Raw genomic sequence first — 21693 nt, forward strand, 5'->3', positions numbered from 1 at the left:
AAAAAAAATTTTTTTTAAGGAATAACATCCGAATCATAGGAGTCCCAGAACATGAAGAGAGAGAGAAAAAGTGGCAGAAGGCTTATGTGAGCAAATTATAGCAGAAAACTTTCCTAATCTGGGGGAGGACACAGACATCAAAATCCAAAAAGCATAGAAAACTCTGATTAGATTCAACAAAAACTGACCATCACCAAGGTGTATCATTGTCAATTCACAAAATACACAGGCAATGAAAGAATATGAAAGCAGCAAGGAGAAAAAAGTCCTTAACATACAAGGGAAGACAGATCTTGTTCACAACAGATCTGTGCATAGAAACTTGGCAGGCCAGAAAGGAATGGCAGGATATATTCAACATGCTGAATCAGAAAAATATGCAGCCAAGAATTCTTTACCCAGCAAGATTGTCATTCAAAATGGAAGGAGAGATAAAGAGTTTCCTAGACAAGCAAAAACTAAAGGAGTTGTGACCACTAAACCAGCCCTGCAAGAAATTTTAAAGGGGAGACTTTGAGTGGAGAAAAGACAAAACAAAACAAAAGAGACCAAAAGCAACAAAGACTAGAAAGGACTGAGAACATCACCAGAAACAGCAACTCTACAGGTAACACAATTTCACTATATTCATATCTTTCAGTACTCACTCTAAATGCAATCAATCAAAAGACATATGATATTAGAAGGGATAAGAAAATAAGACCCATCTATATGCTGCTTACAAGAGACTCACTTTAGGGATGCCTGGGTGGTTCACTTGGTTAAGCATCTGACTTTGGCTCAGGTCATGATCTCATGGTTCATGAGTTTGTGCTCCACATCAGGCTCTGTGCTGACACCTCAGAGCCTGGAACCTGCTTTGGATTCTGTGTCTCCCTCTCCCTCTGCCCTCCCTTGCTCATGCTCTGTCTCTCCCTCTTTCAAAAATAAACTAAAAAATTTTTTAAAGAGACTCATTTTACACCTAAAGACACCTATAGATTCAAAGTAAGGGGATAGAGAACCATCTATCATTCTAATGGACATCAAAAGAAAGCCAGAGTTGCCATACTTATATCAGTCAGACTAGATTTTAAAATAAAGACTAACATGAGATGAAGAAGGGCATTATATCATAATTAAGGGGTCTATCCACCAAGAAGATCTAACAACTGTAAATACTTATGCCCCCAACTTGAGGTCCCCAAATATATAAATCAATTAATCACAAATATGAAGAAACTCATCAATAATAATACCATAATAATAGGGGATTTCAACACCCCACTTACAGCAATGGACAGATCATCTAAACACAAAATCAACAAGGAAACAATGGCTTTGAATGACACACTGGACCAGATGGACTTAACAGATATATTTAGAACATTTCATTCTAAAGCAGCAGAATACACAGTCTTCCTGAGTGCACATGGAACATTCTCCATCATAAATCACATACTGGATCACAAATCAGCCCTCAACAAGTACAAAAAGATTAAGATCATACCATTCATATTTTCCAAACACAACACTATGAAACTTGAAATCAACCAGAAGAAAAAATTTGGATAGACCATGAATACCTGGAGATTACAGAACATCCTACTAAAGAATGAATGGGTTAACAAGAAATTAAAGAGGAAATTAAAAAGTACATGGAAGCCAATGAAAATTAAGACAGGACAGCCCAAAAACCTCTGGGATGCAGCAAAGGTGGTCATAAGAGGGCAGTGTATAGCAATCTAGGCCTTCTTAAAGAAGGCCTACACAACCTAAAATTACACCTAAAAGAGATGGGAAAAGAACAGGAAATAAAGCCCAAAACCAGCAGAAGAAGGGAAATAATAAAGATCAGAGCAGAAATCAATCATATAAAACAAAACAAAACAGTAGAACAGATCAATGAAACCAGGAGCTGGTTCTTTGAAAGAATTAACAAAATTGATAATTCCCTAGCCAGATTAATCAAAAAGAAAAAGGAAAGAACCCAAATAAATAAAATCACAAATAAAAGAGGAGAGATCACAACAAACACCACAGAAATACAAACAATAAAAAGAGAATATTATGCGCAATTATAGGCCAACAGATTGGGAAATCTAGAAGAAATGGACATATTGCTAGAAACATATAAACTACCAAAACTGAAACAGGAAGAAATAGACCATTTGAACAGACTCATAACCAGGAAAGAAATCGAATCAGTAATCAAAAATCTCCCAAAAAACAAAAGTCGAGGGCCGGATGGCTTTCCATGGGAATTCTACCAAACATTTAAAGAAGAGTCAACACCTAATTCTTTTGAAACTGTTCCAAAAAGTAGAAATGGAAGGAAAACTTCCAAATTCATTCTATGAGGCCAGCAATACCTTGATTCCAAAACTAGACAAAGACCCCACTACAAAGGAGAATTACAGACCAATTTCCCTGATGAACATGGATGCAAAAATTCTCAACAAGATACTACAAACGAGATCCAGCAATACATTATAAGAATTATTCACCATAATCAACTGGGATTTTATTCCTGGGATGCAGGGCTGGTTCAATATCTGCAAATCAATGTGATACATCACATTAATAAAAAAAAGAAAAGGATAAGAATCACATGATCCTCAATAGATGAAGGAAATCATTTAAGAAAATACAGCATCCTTTCTTGAAAAAAACCCTCAAGAAAGTAGGGATAGAAGGATCGTACCTCAAGATCATAAAGGCCATATATGAAAGACCCGTCACTAATACCATCCTCAATGGAGAAAACCTGAGAGCTTTCCCCCTAAGGTCAGGAACGTGACAAGGATGTCCACTCTCACCACTACTATTCAATATAGTGTTGGAAGTCCTAGCCTCAGCAATCAGACAATGCAAAGAAATAAAAGGCATCCATATCAGCAAGGAGGAAGTCAAACTTTTACTCTTTACAGATGACATGATACTGTATGTGGAAAACCCAAAATACTCCACCAAAAAACTGCAAAAACTGATCCATGAATTCAGCAAATCACAGGATATAAAATCAACATACAGAAATCAGTTGCATTTATATACACCAATAATGAAACAGCAGAAAGAGAAATCAAGGACTCGATCCCAGTTACAATTGCACCAAAAAACATTAGATACCTAGGAATAACCCTAACAAAAGAGGTAAAAGGTCTATACACTGAAAACTATAAAAAGCTTATGAAAAAAATTGAAGAAGACACAAAGAAATGGAACAACATTCCATGTTCATGGATTGGAAAAACAAATATTGTTAAAATATTGATACCACCTAAAGCTATCTACATGCAATTCAATGCAATCCCTATCAAAATAACACTAGCATTCTTCACAGAGCTAGAGCAAACAATCTTAAAATTTGTATGGAACCAGAAAAGACCCAGAATAGCCAAAGCAATCCTGAAAAAGAAAACCAAAGCTGGAGGCATCACAATTCCAGACTTTAAGCTGTATTACAAAGCTGTAATCATCAATACAGTATGGTACTGGCACAAAATCAGACACATAAATCAATGGAACAGAATAGAGAATCCAGAAATGGACCACAAATATATGGCCAACTAATCTTTGACAAAGCGGGAAAGAATATCCAATGGAAAAAAGACAGCCTCTTTAGCAAATGATGTTGGGAAAACTGGACAGCCACATGCAGAATGAACCCAGACCACTTTCTTACACCATACACAAAAATAACTCCAAATGGATGAAAGACCTAAATGTAAGACAGGAAACCATCAAAATCCTTGAGGAGAAAACAGGAAGCAATCTCTTTGATCTCAGCCACAGCAACTTCTTACTCAACATGTCTCCAGAGGCAAGGGAAATAAAAGCAAAAATGAACCATTGGGACCTCATCAAGATAAAAAGCTTCTGCACAGCGAAGGAAACAATCAGCAAAACTAAAAGGCAACCAACGGAATGAGAGAAGATATTTGCAAATGACATATCAGATAAAGGGTTAGTATCCAAAATCTATAAAGAACTTATCAAACTCAACACCCAAAAAAACAACCCAGTTAAGAAATAGGTGGAAGACATGAATAGACACTTTTCCAAAGAAGATATCCAGATGGCTAACAGACACATGAAAAGATGCTCAACATCACTCATCATCGGGGAAATACAAATCAGAACCACAATGAGATACCACCTCACACCTGTCAGAATGACTGAAATTAACAACTCGGAAACAACAAATGTTGGTGAGGATGCAGAAAAAGCGGAACCCTTTTTCACTGCTGGTGGGTATGCAAACTGGTGCAGCCACTCTGGAAAACAGTATGGAGGTTCCTTAAAAAGTTGAAAATAGAACTAGCCTATGACCTATAGACCTATGACCTATAGAATTAGCCTATAACCCATCAATTACACTACTAGGTATTTACCCAAAGGATACAAGAATGCTGATTCAAAGGAGCACATGCACCCCAATGTTTATAGCAGCACTATCAACAATAGCCAAAGTATGGAGAGAGCCCAAATGTCCATTGAATGATGAGTGGATAAAGAAGATATGGTATATATATATATATATATATATATATATATATATATATATACTCAGTGATCAAATATTACTCAGTGATCAAATATATATATACTCAGTGATCAAATATTACTCAGTGATCAAAAAGAATGATCAAAAATATTACTCAGTGATCAAATATTACTCAGTGATCAAATATTACTCAGTGATCAAATATATATATACTCAGTGATCAAATATTACTCAGTGATCAAAAAGAATGAAATCTTGCCATTTGCAACAACATGGGTGGAATTGGAGGGTAAAATGCTAAGCAAAATAAGTCAGTCAGAGAGAGACAAATATCATATAATTTCACTCATATGTGTTATTTAAAAAACAAAATAGATGAACGTAGGGGAAAAGAAACAAAACTAATATAATAACACAGAGAGAGAGAAACCATAAGAGACTCTCAAATACAGAGAACAAACTGAGTTGCTGGAGGCATATTGGGTGGGCGGGTGGGCGGGTGGGCTAAATGGGTGATGGGCATTAAGAGGGCCACTTGTTGGGGTAAGCATTAGGTGTTATATAAAGTGATGAATAACTAAATTCTACTCCTGAAATAAAAAAAATGTTTTTAATTTTTAAAATAACAATAAAATAGATAAACCCACAGAGATTTTCATAATAAAAAAAGATGTCAACAAAATTGATACTCCTCTCATTTTAAAAAGAGAGGACACAAATAAACAAAATTACTAATGAAAGAGGAGAAATAACAACCAACACCACAGAAATACAAACAATTCTAACAGAATATTATGAAAACCTATTTGTCAACAAATTAGACAACTTGGAAGAAATGGATAAATTCCTAGAAACATAAAACTTACCAAAACCAAAGCAGGAAGAAATGGAAAAATTGAACAGACCAATCACCAGTAATGAAACTGAATCAGTAATCAAAAAACTCTCCCAAAACAAAAGTCCAGAACCAAATGGCGTCACAGGTTAATTCTACCAAACGTTTAAAAAGGAGTTAAAGAATATCCAACGAGAACAAGACTGTCTTTTCAACAAATGGTGTTGGGAAAACTGGACAGCAACATGCAAAAGAATGAAACTGGACCGCTTTCTTACACCATGCACAAAAATAAATTCAAAATGGATTAAAACCCTAAATGTGAGACCTAGAAACCATAAAAATCCTAGAAGAGAACACAGGCCATAACTTCTTTGACATCAACTGTAGCAACTTCTTTCTAGATATGTCTCCTGAGGCATGGGAAACAACAACAACAAAAAATACACTAAAAAAGCTTCTACACAACAAAGGAAACAATCAACAAAACTAAAAGGCAACCTATGGAATGGGAGAAGATATTTGCAAGTGACATATCCAATAAAGAGTTAATATCCAAAATACATAAAGAACTTATAAAACTCAACACCTAAAAAATAAATAATACAATTAAAAAATGGGCAGAAGATGTGACCAGACATTTCTCCAAAGAAGATATCTAGATGGCCAACAGACACATGAAAAGATGCTCACCATCACTTATCATCACGGAAATGCAAATTAAAACTACAATGAGATATCACCTCACACCTGTCACAATGGCTAAAATTAACAACACCAGAAACAACAGGATATGGAAACAATGAGGATATGGAGAAAAGGGAACCTGTGTGCACTGTTGGTGGGAATGCAAACTGGTGCAGCCACTGTAGAAAACAGTATAGAGGTTCCTCAAAAAGTGAGAGATAGAACTACGCTACAACCCACAAATTACACTAGTGAGTATTTACCCAAAGAATACAGAAACCCTAATTCAAAGGGATACATGCACCCCAATGTCTATTGCGGTATTATTTGCAATAGCCAAATTATGGAAGCAGCCCAAGCATCCATCAATTGATGAATGGATAAAGATGTGTTATATACATAGAATGAAATATTCTTCAGCCATAAAAAATAACAAAATCTTGCCATTTGCAATGATGTTGATAGAGCTAGAGAGTATAGTGCTAAGCAAAATAAGTCAGTGGGAGAAGGACATATTCCATATGATCTCACTCATATGTGGAATTTAGGAGAAAAATAAGCAAAGAAAAAAGAGATAAAGAGAGAGACGAACCAAGAAACAGACTCTTAACTATAGAGAACAAATTAATAGTTACCAGAGGGGAGGTAGATACACTTATAAATAATAAAATAAAAATAAAATAAAATAAAATAATCACTCTATAATGTAGGAATTAGGCACACTTTTCTAATGTAATAAAATATATCTTTTTCGGATCCAAATGGAGTAGAGTTATGACATTAATATATAGTTTTAAAAAACTGTTCATGGTGAGGTAGTGATATAAAAATCATCCTTACCAAAGTCATAAACAAGACAAGGATGCCCATATCATCACAATTATTTAACATTGTATTGAAAATAATAGCCAACATAACAAGCTAAGAGGAAGATATTAAATGTATACAAGTATAAAAATTGGAAAAGAATGAAAACTCCTATTATTTGCAGATAATATGGTTGTCTCACTAGAAAACCCAAATATTCAACTAAAATTATTCTATAAACAGTTACACTCAGTAAGGTAGTAGCATATAAAAATATACAGAATTTAATAGATATAAATAGAAACTACATATAAATAGAAAATGTAATAAAATTAAAAATTACCATTTACAATGGGAATAAAAAATAATAAAATAACTAGTAATAAATTTAACAAGAGATATAAGCCTAAATGAAAAAAAACAAAACTTTAAAACAACAATGATAGATACAAAATAAGATGAGCAAATGAAAAGACGTGTTTTCAGAAACACATCATTATTAAAGACGTTGATTTCCCCTAAGTTAATAAATAAATTTAAACATTTCAATAAACATTCCTATAAGGTTTGTTTTTCTGTTCTTTTTTTTTTTTCAAGTAGGTGAATCAACCCTAAAGTTCATATTGAAAAGTAAAAACACTAGAGGGGCGCTTGGGTGGCTCAGGCGGTTGAGCGTCTGACTTTGGCTCAGGTCATGATCTCATAGCTCGTGGGTTCAAGCCCCATGTCGGGCTCTGTGCTGACAGCTCAGAGCCTGGAGCCTGCTTTGGATTCTGTGTCTCCCTCTCTCTCTGCCCCTCCCCCATTCATACTCTGTCTCTGTCTCAAAAATAAACATTAAAAAAATTTTTTTTTAAAAGTAAAAACACTAGAATAAAAGAAGAATAAATAATAAGGACCAGCACAGTCAGATTTATTGAAATACAGATCTTCCTTGACTTATGATAAGGTTTTGTCACATAAACCCATCATAAGTTGAAAATATCCTAAGTTGAAAATGCATTTAATACACCTAAACTACCCACCATCCATCACAGCTTAGCCTAAGCCCACCTTAAATGTGCTCAGAACACTTACATTAGTCTACACTTGGGCAAAATCATCTAACACAAAGCCTATCTCACAAAGTGTTGAATATCTTGGGGCACCTGGGTGACTCAGTCAGTTGGGTGTCTAACTCTTGTTCTTGGCTCAGGTCATGATCTTGCAGTTTGTGAGTTCGAGCCCCACACTGTCAGTGCAGAGCCTACTTAGGATTCTCTTTCTCTCTCTGTCTCTTTCTCTGCCCCTCCCCTGCTCATGCTCTCTCTCTCTCAAAATAAATAAACTTTAAAAACATATTCATTATCTCATGTAATTGATTGAATACTGTACTGAAAGCAAGTAACAGAATGGTTGTATGGGTACAGAATGGTGATAAGTGTATGTATGTAATGCATGTAATGTATGTAAGCGTATGATATGTGTGTATGTAATGTATGTTAAGTCTATGATATATATGTATGTAATGTATGTAAGTGTATGATACCATGAAGGGTATCATGGTTACATGGCTGACTGGGAGTTGTGGCTCAGTGCTATTGCCCAGCATCATGAGAGAGCATCATATTGCATATTGCTAGCCCAGGAAAAGATCAAAATTCAAAATTCAAAGTACAGTTTCTACTGAACACATACCACTTATGCACCACTTAAAAGTCTCAATGATTCAAGCAGTGTGGTGTGGTGCATGAACAGGGAGATAGTCAGAGGGATAGGATAGAAAAACCCAGAAATACACTCCAAAATATACAGGAATTTAGTAATAAAATTTCATCTCAAAACAGTGGGGCAAAATACACTATTCGACCGTTGTTGGGATCACTATGTAACCATTTGGAAAAGTAAAAAGTTGGATTCATATCTACATCTTATATTAGGATAAATTCCATATGAATCAATACTTAAAATGGAAACTAAAATATTAAAACTCCAGAAGAAAACACGAGAGGATTCTTTTAATATCTTGAAATGTAACAATGACTCTAAGTCATAAAATGAAAGTAAATAAATTCAACCACATAGAAATAATATCTTCCGCATGACAAAAGATAAATAAAAACAGAAGAAAATATTTGTAACTCAGATGCTCTTATATAAAGGAAGAAAATTTAGAATCCAAATTTGCATTTGCTTCTGTATGTATAAAGAAACTGGAAAAAATCCACTGAAAATGAATAACACTAGTTATTTATGGCAGAGGTGGAGTATTGGGTACAAGGAGGATAAGAATGGATGAGAAACTTTTCACTGTATAACTATTAATACATTTTGAATTTAAATCAGGTGAATATGGTGCCTATCTGAAAAGTTAAATTTTTAAGAAGTCCCTGCTCTCATGTAACTTACTTTCCAGTGCAGGGAGACAGATGGTAAACAAATAAATATATACTTTGGATCATAGTAAGATAACTAAATCGACAAATTCAAGGAACTTATTTAATATGCTTCATTAATCTTCATAGTGCCTCATAAATAGTGAAGCACATACTAGCAGCTCAATAAATACTTTTTGAATATTTAAGTCCTATTTGTATGACTATGTTATTATTCTACTTCCTTTCAACGAAAGGACCTAGATCATCAACTGAAAATATAACAAATTATGGGGAGCCTGGGTGGCTCAGTCAGTTAAGCAACTGACTTCAGCTCAGGTTATGATCTCATGGTTTGTAAGTTCAAACCCCACATTGGGCTTTCTGCTGTCAGTGCCTTTCTCTGCGCTTTCTCTGTCCCCTTCTCTCTCTCTCTGCTCCTCCCTTCTCATGCTTGCTCTGTCTCTCTCTCAAAAAAAAAAAAAAATTACATATATCAAACTGTACCTGTTGCCAATAGTATTGGGAACATGTATCTTCAGTTCTTCCGTGACATCCCTCATCACCCTCTGATAACCAGACATTCCTGAGTCTTTGATATAATAAGGATTGTTTCTCATTAAATATTCCCCCAAATGATTAATTGGATCAAACTTGGTTGTAATATCAGCTTCTGCCCAAAGTTTCTTCTTTTCCACTTGCATTAACATTTTTTCCACTCCAGGAACTAAGGTGGGTAGAAGTTTGTCAAGCAAATATGCACGAGTTTTAAGTGTCATGTTTTCAGTATTAAACCACTCTTTGGCCAAATTATTCCTAGGGAATTTTTTTTCAGCCTTTTTTTCTAGTTCTTTCTTCAGATTATCCTTATTTATTATTTTCTGCTGCATCGCCTGGGCTCTTGCCTCCACTCTTGCGTAAAAATTTTTCTTCCATGGCTGTTCTAGCTTTGAATTCAGTACATCTGGATCTAAATTGAAAATCACTTTGGCAGGTTTTCTGACCACAAAATTCTTTGAGACATTAGTGTCAGAGTCCTTTATTAAATCAGTTGAGGCTTTTGTTTGCTCTTCCAAGTGTATTTCTGAGGAGGAAAAAAAAAGTGAAATGTAAGAAATACTAGAAGTAGATTTTAATCTATGTTACTTTAGAATATTATTTTTAAAAAGTTTTTTTTACATCTATTTATATGGTGTATTCAAACACAACTGAACATAACAGAAAATCAGGTAACCGTGACTTTAAGCATAAGGACATTAATTGTTGACTTAATCGGATGTCATTCAGCAGCTCACTGTTTTTCATTAAGTACATAGCCTGCTTCAATTGTTCTTTATTAATTTTTTGTGCTTGTACCTGAGGCTCACGAGATAGCTATTGTAGCTCCCAGCATCCTTTTAAAGGAAGAGATTTGAGAACAAAGGGGATTTTTCCTCTTATGGTTCTGTTTTATTATATAAGAATAGAATACCTCAGACTTGCTACTCTAAGATTTTCCTTTACATTTCATTGGCCTTATTAAGTTGCATGTCTACCCCTAGACCAGTAACTGGTAAAGGGAAAAAGAATTACTATGAATAATTTTGACTAATCATAAGTTATTCCTTCATGTTAGGGGTTAGAACAAGTTCTCTGGGGGCACCTGGGTGGTTCAGTTGGTTAAGCGCCTGACTCTTGGTTTCAGCTCAGGTCATGATCTTACCGTGTGCATGAATTTGGGCTCTGCACTGTGCAGAGCCTGCTTGGGATTCTCTCTCTCTCTCTCTCTCTCTCTCTTCTCTTTCAAAATAAATTAATTAATTAAAAAAAAGAACAAGTTCTATGGTATCAAGTGATTTCCACCTGCTACAGAATTGAGGTTTAGTTGTCAGGCAAAAAGGTGAGTAAATTTCTGCTAAGTGGGCAGTGAAGAGAGTCTACTCTCTCTTGAAGAGAGGCTTGTTATTTCCAGCCTCTTCCAGATTTTCATTTTAAAAATGCAATATGGGTGCCTGGGTGGCTCAGTCGGTTAAGCGTCCGACTTTGGCCCAGGTCATGATCTCGCACTTCGAGGATTCAGGCCCAGCGTCAGGCTCTATGCTGACAACTTGGAGCCTGGAACCTGCTTCAGATTCTGTGTCTCCCTCTCTCTCTGCCCCTCCCCTGCTTGCACTCTGTCTCTCTGTCTCCCAAAAATAAATAAATATTTAAAAAATTTTTTTTAATGCAATATGGAGTGGGGCACCTGGGTGGCTTAGTTGGTTAAGTGTCCAACTTTGGCTCAGGTCATCATCTCACGGTTCGTGAGTTTGAGCCCTGCATCCGTCTCTGCACTGACAGCAGACAGCCTGCTTTGGATCTTCTGTCTCCCTCTCTCTCTGCTACTCCCTCTCTCTCTGCTGCTGCTGCTGCCGCTGCTGCCGCTGCTGCCGCTGCTGTTGCTGCTGCTGCTCTCTCGCTCTCTCTCTCAAAAATAAATAAACATTTAAAAAAAATCTTTAAATGCAATATGGAGATATTAGACCAAGAGAGTAGAGTAAGAACAGGCACTTACATCCCCTAAAATACCTAGAAATGACTAAAAAGTGTGTGTGTGTGTGTATGTGTGTGTGTGTGTGTGTGTGTGTGTGTAATATAAACATGAGAAAACTGTCAATCATGGCAATTATGAAGGGGGTCCTCAGTAGTCAGAACTTTTGAACTTTTCTGAAAAATGTAAGATAGGGAGAATCAGATTGATTGATAAAACTATAGGATTAAAAAAAAACAAGAGAAAATCACTGTGAAATTGGGGGGCAACTTTGAGGCACCCCAAGTTTGAAGGATGTGGATATGGGTAGCAGGGGAATCACTGACCATTTGTGTACCTTTATCCCCATTTGAGCTAACCATCAGGCATCAGAGGTGTTCACCCCTGGGACAAGCGGGTTTGGGCTAGAGAGGCAGGATAATGCCTCTACATAGAGACAAAATGAATTGCTGACAGACTTCACTATTTAAAAATAAACAATAATAGTTTATTTTAAAAAAGAAACTAGGGGTGTCTGGGTGGCTCAGTCCATTAAGCATCTGACTTAGGCTCAGGTCATGATCTTTAAAAAAGAAACTAAATGAACCAAAAAAAAAAAAAAAAAGAGAAATCACTTGGGAATGAAAAAGAATTACTGTTGCCAACAAAACCATCAATACATTGACTTGAAGATCAGAAAATACTGAACAACCAACCAGCAAACTGGAATGCTAAGCCAAAGCAGATAAAAAAGGCAAAGAGAAAGGAGGATAGATCCAGAACTTTTAATATTCATCTTATACAAGTGTTAAATGGAGTGAGTCAAGAGTATAGAGACAAGGAAATATTCAAAGAGATACTGCAAGAAAATCTTGTAACCCTGAAGAAAGAAACAAATCTTGCACTTTAAAAGGCTTACCAAATGGAATTTCTGTTTGGAATGATGAAAAATTGCGGGAACTAGATAGTGGTGATGATTGTACAACATGTGAATTTACTTAATGACACTGAACTGTACACCCCAACATAGTTTAAATGGTAAATTTTATATTATGTGCATTTTATCACAATTTTTTTAAAGCACCAAATAATCAATGCAAGATACATGATTAAAATACAAAAGTCTTTTGAGAAAGATGCAGTCGGCACTATAGTAAAGCTCTGGACATCTAGCTCCTGCTCCTGACTAGAGGAGCAAGTTGATCAGGAAATCCACAGAAGCCATGGCTTTTAAAGATGCTGGGAGGACACCCATGGAACCAGAGGTGGCAATTCACCAAATTAGAATACTCTAACCAACCACAGTGTAAAATCTTTGGAGAAGGTATGTGCTGGCTTACTTGATCAGAAGAGCAAAAGTAAAGAATTGCAAAGTGAAAGGACCAGTTCAGATGCCTACCAAAACTTTGAGAATCACTGTAAGAAAAACTCTTTGTGACGAAGGTTCTAAGACTTGGGACCATTTTCAGATGAGGATCCATAAGCAACTCATTGATTTGCACAGGCCTTATGATATCATTAAACAAATTAGTTCCATCAGTATTGAGCCAGTTGAGGTTGAAGTCACCTTTGCATATGCTTAAATCGACATTTTTAAGAAATTGTTTATCATTTGATAGATAGATAGATAGATAGATAGATAGATAGATAGATGATAGGGATAAAGATATCCTGGGTACTAGCAATAACTGATTAAAAATATAATTTTTCAAAATTTCTTCTTATAATAGCAACAAAACTTGAAAATATCTAGAGATAAACCTAGCAAAAAAATGTGTTAAGACCAATATGAAGAAAACTATAAAAATTTTGGCACTGGAATAAGGGTAGGCATAAGTAAATGTAATAGAATTAAAAGTCCAGGGGCGCCTGGGTGGCTCAGTCGGTTGAGTGTCCAACTTTGATTCAGGTCATGATCTCAGAGTTTGTGGGTTCGAGCCCCACATAGGGCTCTGTCCTGACAGCTCAGAGCCTGGAATCTGCTTTGGATTCTGTGTCTCCCTCTCTCTCTGCCCCTCCCCCACTCATGCTCTGTCTCTCTCTCAAAAATAAACATTAAAAAAATTTTTAAAAAAGAATTACAAGTCCAGAACTAAACCCATATGTCCATGACCAACTAATTTTTGACAGAGGTGCCAAGGTCATTCAATACGGAAAATTTTTTCTCTTCAGCAAATGATGCCTATAACAACTCGCCATCCACATGGGGAAAAAATTAAGTTGGACCTCTACCTCACATCATATACAAAAATTAACTAGCTATCCCTAACAGACATATAGAGAACATTTTACCCAACAAAGCAGAATTCACATTCTCCTCAAATGCACATGGGATATCCTTCAGATAGATCATATGTTAGGCCATAAAGCAAATCTCAATAAACTTAAAAACACAGATATCACATAAAGCATCTTCTATGACCAAAGCAGGATGAAGTTAGAAATCAATAACAAAAGAAAACCTGGAAAAATCACAAATCTGTGGTAATTAAAACATACACTCTTAAACACAAATGAGCCAAAGAAGAAATCAGAAGGGAAATAGAGAATTCTTAGAGATGAATGAAAATGAAAACACAACATACCAAAACTTATAGGATGCAGTGAATGCAGTGCTCAAAGGGAAATTTATAGGTGTGACTACATTAAAAAAAAACCATCAAAATCAATAACCTAACTTTATATCTTATGGGACTAAAAAAAGAAGAGCAAAATAAACTCAGAACTAAAGCAGAAGGAAAGAAATAATAAAGATTAGAGTGGAGATACACAAAATAGAGAATAGAGAAACAGTAGAGAAAATCAATAAAATCAAAAGTTAGTTCTTTGGAAAGATCAACATAATTGACAAACCTTTAGCTAGACTGGCAAAAAATAAAAGAGACACAAATAACTAAAACAAAAAATGAAATTGGTGCCTGGGTGGCTCAGTCAGGTGAGTGTCCAATTCTCGATTTGGGCTCAGGTCATGATCCCAGGATTGTAGGATCAAGCCCTGTGTCAGACTCTGTGCTGAGCTTGGAGCCTGCTTAAGATTCTCTCTCTCCCTCTCCCTCTACCCCTCTGTCCCTCTCCCCAACTCATGGGTGCTCTCTCTTCAATAAAATAATTAATTAAGAAATGAAAATGGAAACATTATCACCAATCTCACAGAGATAAAAAGAATAACCTAGAATAAATGGACAAATTCCTTGAAACACAAAAGTTATCTAACCTGACTCAAAAAGAAATAGAAAATCTCAACATACTTTAGCAAGTAAAGAGATTGAATTAGGAATCAAAACTCTGCCAACAAAGAAAATATTGCTTCGCCATATTGCTTCGCCAGTGCAATCAAACATTTAAAGAATTAAAATCAATCCTTACCAAGATCTTCCCAAAGAATTGAAGGGGACAGAATAATTTCTAACTCATTCTATGACACCAGCATTATTCTGATACCAAAAGCAGATAAAGACATCACAAGAAAAGGAAATAGAATGAAGGGGGAAGAAAAAACACATAATCATCTCAATTGATGTAGAAAAGGTATTTGACAGAACCCAACACCATTTCATGATTTAAAAATAAGATAATAAAATACAATAAAATAAAATAAACTTCTCAGAAAACTAGGAACAGACGGGAAATTCCTCAAAATAATAAATGATATTTATTTAAAAACCCACAGTTAACATCATACTCAGTGGTGAAAGACTTAATTAATATCAGGAAAAAGACAAGGATACCCACTTTCACGGCTGCTATTCAACATTGTCCTGGAAGTTCTAGCAGAGATATTAGAGAGATATTAAAAGAAAAAGAAATTAAAAGGCATCCAAGTCAGAAAGAAAAAAAACCCCTATATTTACAGATGAGATGACCCTATATATAGAATATCTTGAAAAAAAAGCTACTAGAGCTAATACATGAATTTGGCAAGTTTGCAAGATACAATACCAACACACAAAGTCAGTTGTGTTTGTGTTTCTGTGTTTCTGTGTTTAGGAAAGCAACTCCTTTTTCAGTAGCATCTAAAAGAATTATAGACTTAGGAATAAATCTAACCAAGAGATGGAAGACTTGAATGCTGAAAACTACAAACCATTGCTGAAAAAAATTATAGACATACAGAAATGAAAAGAATCCTGTGTTCATGGATAGGAAGACTTAACATGTAAAGATATAAATACTACTCAAAGGGATCTATAGATTCAATGCAATTTTATCAAAATTCCAATTGTCTCTTTCAAAGAAATGGATAAGTTGGTCTTTGTATTCATATGGTGTTGCAAATGACCCTGAATAGCCAAAAGAGTCTTTTTAAAAAGAATAAACTTGGAAGATTCACATTACTCAATTTTGAAACATACTACAAAGCTAAAGTAGTTAAAACAGTATGGTAGAGGGGCGCCTGGGTGGCTCAGTCAGTTAAGTGTCCAACTTCGGCTCAGGTCATGATCTCGCAGTTCGTGAGTTCAAGCCCCGTGTCAGGCTCTGTGCTGACAGCTCAGAGCCTGGAGCCTGTTTCAGATTCTGTGTCTCCCTCTCTCTCTCTGACACTTCCCCGTTCATGCTCTGTCTCTCTCTGTCTCAAAAATAAATAAACGTTAAAAAAAATTTAAAAAATAAAAAATAAAACAGTATGGTAGAGGCATAAGGACAGACCTAGACCGGCTGAATTGAATAGGCAGCCCAGAAATAAATCTACATATATATATTTATATATGTAAGTAAATATGTGTATGTATATATATTCAATAGGTTCCAAGCCCATTCAATGAGGGAAGAACAGTTTTTCAACAAATGATGCTAGGATAACTGGATATCCCATGCAAAGGAGGTGGAAAGCTGGACCTTTACACCATATACAAAAATGAACACAAATTTAATTAAAGATTTAAATTTAGGAGCTGAAACTATAAAATTGTCAGATGAAAACTTGCAGAAAATCTTTATTACACTGGATTTGACAATGACTTCATGGATAGGACATCAAAAGCATACTAAACAAAAGAAAAAATAGATAAGCTGAACTTCATCAAAATTAGTAACTTTTGGGGCGCCTGGGTGGCGCAGTCGGTTAAGCGTCCGACTTCAGCCGGGTCACGATCTCGCGGTCCGTGAGTTCGAGCCCTGCGTCGGGCTCTGGGCTGATGGCTCAGAGCCTGGAGCCTGTTTCCGATTCTGTGTCTCCCTCTCTCTCTGCCCCTCCCCCGTTCATGCTCTGTCTCTCTCTGTCCCAAAAATAAATAAACGTTGAAAAAAAAATTTTTTTTTAAAAATAAAAAAATAAATAAAAAAAAAATTAGTAACTTTACATCAAAAGATACAATAAGAAAGTTCCTCTTTCTCTGCATCTTTGCCAAAATCTGTTGTTGCCTATGTTGTTAATGTTAGCCATTCTGACAGGTGTGAGGTGGTTATCTCATTGTGGTTTTCATTTGTATTACCCTGATGATGAGTGATGTTGGGCATGTTTTCATGAGTCTGTTAGCCATCTGGATGTCTTCTTTGGAAAAGTGTCTATTCATGTCTTCCGCCCATTTCTTCACTAGATTATTTGCTTTTTGGGTGTTGAGTTTGATAAGCTCTTTATAGATTTTGGATACTAACCCTTTATCTGATATGTCATTTGCAAATATCTTCTCCCATTCCATCGGTTGCCTTTTATTTTTATTTATTTATTTTTTTTTTTTTAATTTTTTTTTTCAACGTTTATTTATTTTTGGGACAGAGAGAGACAGAGCATGAACGGGGGAGGGGCAGAGAGAGAGGGAGACACAGAATCGGAAACAGGCTCCAGGCTCTGAGCCATCAGCCCAGAGCCCGACGCGGGGCTCGAACTCACGGACCGCGAGATCGTGACCCGGCTGAAGTCGGACGCCCAACCGACTGCGCCACCCAGGCGCCCCTCATCGGTTGCCTTTTAGTTTTGCTAATTGTTTCTGTCTCTGTGCAGAAGTTTTTTATCTTGATGAGGTCCCAATAGTTCATTTTTGCTTTTGTTTCTCTTGCCTCTGGAGACATGTCAAGTAAGCAGTTGCTGTGGCCCAGGTCAAAGAAGCTTTTGCCTGTTTTCTCCTCTAGGATTTTGACGGTTTCCTGTCTTATGTTTAGGTCTTTCATCCATTTTGAATTTATTTTTGTGTATGGTGTATGAAAGTGGTACAGATTCATTCTTCTGCATATCGCTGTCCAACACCATTTGCTGAAGAGACTGTCTTTTTTCCATTGGATATTCTTTCCTCCTTTGTCAAAGATTAGTTGGCCATAACATTTGTGGGTCCATTTCTGGGTCTCTATTCTGTTCCATTGATCTGAGTGTCTGATTTTGTGCCAGTACCATACTATCTTGATGATTACAGCTCTGTAGTACAGCTTGAAGTCAAGAATTGTGATGCCTCCAGCTTTGGTTTTCTTTTTCAGGATTGCTTTGGCTATTCTGGGTCTTTTCTGGCTCCATACAAATTTTAAGATTGTTTATTCTAGCTCTGTGAAGAATGCTGGTGTTATTTTGATAGAAATTGTATTGAATATGTATATTGCTTTGGGTAGCGTTGACATTTTGACAATATTTATTCTTCCAATCTGTAAGCCTGGAATATTTTTCCATTTTTTGTGTGTCTTCTTCAATTTCTTTCATGAACTTTCTATAGTTTTCAGTGTATAGATTTTTCACTTCTTTGGCTAAGTATCTTCCTATGTATTTTATGGTTTTTGGTGAAATTATAAATGGGATCATTTACAAATCATTCCTTGATTTCTCTTTCTGCTGCTTCATTATTGGTATATAGAAATGCAAATGATTTCTGTACATTGACTTTATATCCCGTAAGTTTGCTGAGTTCATCTATCAGTTCTAGCAGTTTTTTGGCAGAGTCTTTTGGGTTTTCCACGTATAGTTCATGTCATCTGCATAAAGTGAAAGTTTGACTTCCTCCTTGCTGATGTGGATACCTTTTATTTCTTTGAATGGTCTGATTGCTGAGGCTAAGGACTTCCAACACTATGTTGTATAGCAGTGGTGAAAGTGGACATCCTTGTGTTTCTTACCTTAGGGGGAAAGCTCTCAGGTTTTCTCCATTGAGGGTGATATTAGCAGTGGGTCTTTCATATATGGCCTTTATGATCTTGAGGTATGGTCCTTCCATTCCTACTTTCTTAAGGGTTTTTATCAAGAAATGATATTGTATTTTGTCAAATGCTTTTTCTGCAGCTATTGAGAGGATCATGTGAGTCTTATCCTTTTTTGTGTGTGTGGTGAATAATTCTTTTAATGTATTGTTGGATCCAGTTTGCTAGTATCTTGTTGAGAATTTTTGCATCCATGTTCATCAGGGAAATTGATCCATAGTTCTCCTTTTTAGTGGTCCGTAGTTCTCCGTTTTAGTCTTTGTCTGGTTTCGGAATCAAGGTAATGCGGACCTCATAGAATGAGTTTTGAATGGGAATGCAAGCTGGTGCAGTTAGTCTGGAAAACAGTATGGAGGCTCCTTAAAAAACTAAAAATAGAACTACCCTACAACCCAGCAATTGCACTACTAGGTATTTACCCAAGGGATACAGGTGTGCTGTTTCAAAGGGACACATGAACCCCCATGTTTATAGCAGCAGTATCAACAATAGCCAAAGTATGGAAAGAGCCCAAATGTCCATCGATGGATGAATGGATAAAGAAGATGTGGTGTATGTATACAATGGAGTATTACTCAACAATCAAAAAGAATGAAATCTTGCCATTTGCAACTATGTGGATGGAACTGGAGGGTATTATGCTAAGTGAAATTAGTCAGAGAAAGACAAAATGCATATGACTTTATTCATATGAGGACTTTAAGAGACAAAACAGATGAACATAAGGGAAGGTACACAAAAAATAATATAAAAACAGGGAGGGGGGACAAAACAGAAGAGACTCATAAATATGGAGAACAAACAGAGGGTTACTGGAGGGGGTGTGGGAGGGGGTATGGGCTAAATAAGTGGGTAAGAAGCATTAAGGAATCTACTCCTGAAATCATTGTTGCACTATATGCTAATTTGGATGTAAATTAAAAAAAATAAAATTAAAATAAAAAAAAAAAGAACGAGTTTCAAAGTTTTCCTTCCATTTCTACTTTTTGGAACAGTTTCAAAAGAATAGGTGTCAACTCTTCTTTAAATGTTTGGTAGAATTCGCCTAGAAAGCCATCTGGCCCTGGACTCTTATGTTTTGGGAGATTTTTGATTACTGATTCATTTTCTTTACTGGTTATGGGTCTGTTCATATGTTCCATATCTTCTTGTTACAGTTTTGGTAGTTGATATGTTGCTAAGAATATGTCCATTTCTTCCAGATTGCCCAATTTGTTGGCATATAATTGGGCATAATATTCTCTTATTATTGTTTATATTTCTGTAGTGTTGGTTGTGATCTCTCCTTTTTCATTTGTGATTTTATTTATTTGGGTCCTCTTGTTTTTCTTTTTGATCAATATGGCTAGGAGTGTATCAATTTTGTTAATTCTTTCAAAGAACCAGCTCCTGGTTTCACTGATCTGTTCTACTGTTGTTGTTGTTGTTGTTTTGTTGTTTTGTTGTTTTAATTTCCAAATCATTGACCTCTGCTCTAATTTTTATTATTTCCCTCCTTCTGCTGGTTTTGGGCTTTATTTTCTGTTCTTTTTCCATCTCCTTAAGGTGTAACATTAGGTTGAGTTTCTGAGACCTTTCTTCCTTCTTTAGGAAAGCCTAGATTGCTATACACTTCCCTCTTATGACCACCTTTGCTGCATCCCAGAGGTTTTGGGCTATCCTATTTTCATTTTCTCTTTAATTTTTTGGTTAACCCATTCATTCTTCAGTAGGATGTTCTGTAATCTCCAAGTATTCATGGTCTTTCCAGTTTTTTTCTTGTGGTTGATTTTGAATTTCATAGGGTTGTGGTCTGAAAATATGCATGGTATGATCTCAATCTTTTTGTACTTGTTGAGGCTGATTTGTGACCCAGTATGTGATATTTTCTGGAGAATGTTACCTGTGCACTCAGGAAGAATGTGTATTCTGCTGCTTTAGGATGAAATGTTCTGAATATATCTGTTAAGTCCATCCAGTACAGTGTGTCATTCAAAGCCATTGTTTCCTTGCTGCTTTTGTGCTTAGATGACCTGTTCATTGATGTAAGTGGGGTGTTGAAGTCCCCTATTATTATGGTATTATTATTGATGAGTTTCTTCATATTTGTGATTAATTGATTTATGTATTTGGGGACCTCAAGTTGGGGGCATAAATATTTATAGTTGTTAGATCTTCTTGGTGGATAGACCCCTTAATTATGATATAATGTCTTTTCATCTATGGTTAGTCTTTATTTTAATATCTAGTGTGTCTGATATAAGAATGGCTACTTTGGCTTTCTTTTGATGTCCTTTAGCATGATAGATGGTTCTCCATCCCCTTGCTTTCAATCTGAAGCCATCGTTAGGTGTAAAATGAGTCTCTTGTAAGCAGCATATAGATGGATCTTGTTTTCTTATCCATTCTGATACCCTATATCTTTTGATTGGAGGGTTTAGTCCACTTAGAGTGAGTAGTGAAAGATATGAATTTAGTGCCATTTTGTTGCCTGTAGAGTTAGTGTTTCTGTTGATGTTCTCTGGTCCTTTCTAGTCTTTGTTGCTTTTGGTCTGTTTTGTTTTGTTTTGTCTTTTCTCCACTCAAAGAGTCCCCCTTAAAATTTCTTGCAGGGCTGGTTTAGTGGTCATGAACTCCTTTAGTTTTTGTCTAGGAAACTCTTTATCTCTCCTATTTTGAATGACAGTCTTGCTGGATAAAGAATTTTTGGCTGCATATTTTTCTGATTCAGCATGTCAAATATATTCTGTCACTCTTCTGGCCTGCCAAGTTTCTGTGGATAGGTCTGCTGTGAACCTGATCTGTCTTCCTTTATAGGTTAAAGATTTTTTCCCCTTGCTGCTTTCATAATTCTTTCCTTGTCTGTGTATTTTGTGAATTTGACTGTGATGTGCCTTGTGATGGTTGATTTTTGTTGAATCTAATGGGAGTTCTCTATGCT

General features: G+C 35.9%; 1 protein-coding gene across 19 annotated transcripts in view; it reads right to left on the bottom strand.

Annotated features, from left to right (window-relative positions):
- Positions 1-21693, bottom strand: part of EFCAB5 (EF-hand calcium binding domain 5) — a 200984-nt gene that overhangs the window by 135124 nt on the left and 44167 nt on the right. For all 19 annotated transcript variants that reach the window (XM_045487792.1, XM_045487783.1, XM_045487787.1 and 16 more), the window contains one exon: positions 9677-10253. In XM_045487792.1, coding sequence (XP_045343748.1) covers positions 9677-10253 — 577 coding nt within the window. The remainder of the gene's footprint in view (positions 1-9676; positions 10254-21693) is intronic.

This window comes from Leopardus geoffroyi, chromosome E1 (assembly GCF_018350155.1).
Source record: "Leopardus geoffroyi isolate Oge1 chromosome E1, O.geoffroyi_Oge1_pat1.0, whole genome shotgun sequence".
NCBI classification, from domain to species: domain Eukaryota; kingdom Metazoa; phylum Chordata; class Mammalia; order Carnivora; family Felidae; genus Leopardus; species Leopardus geoffroyi.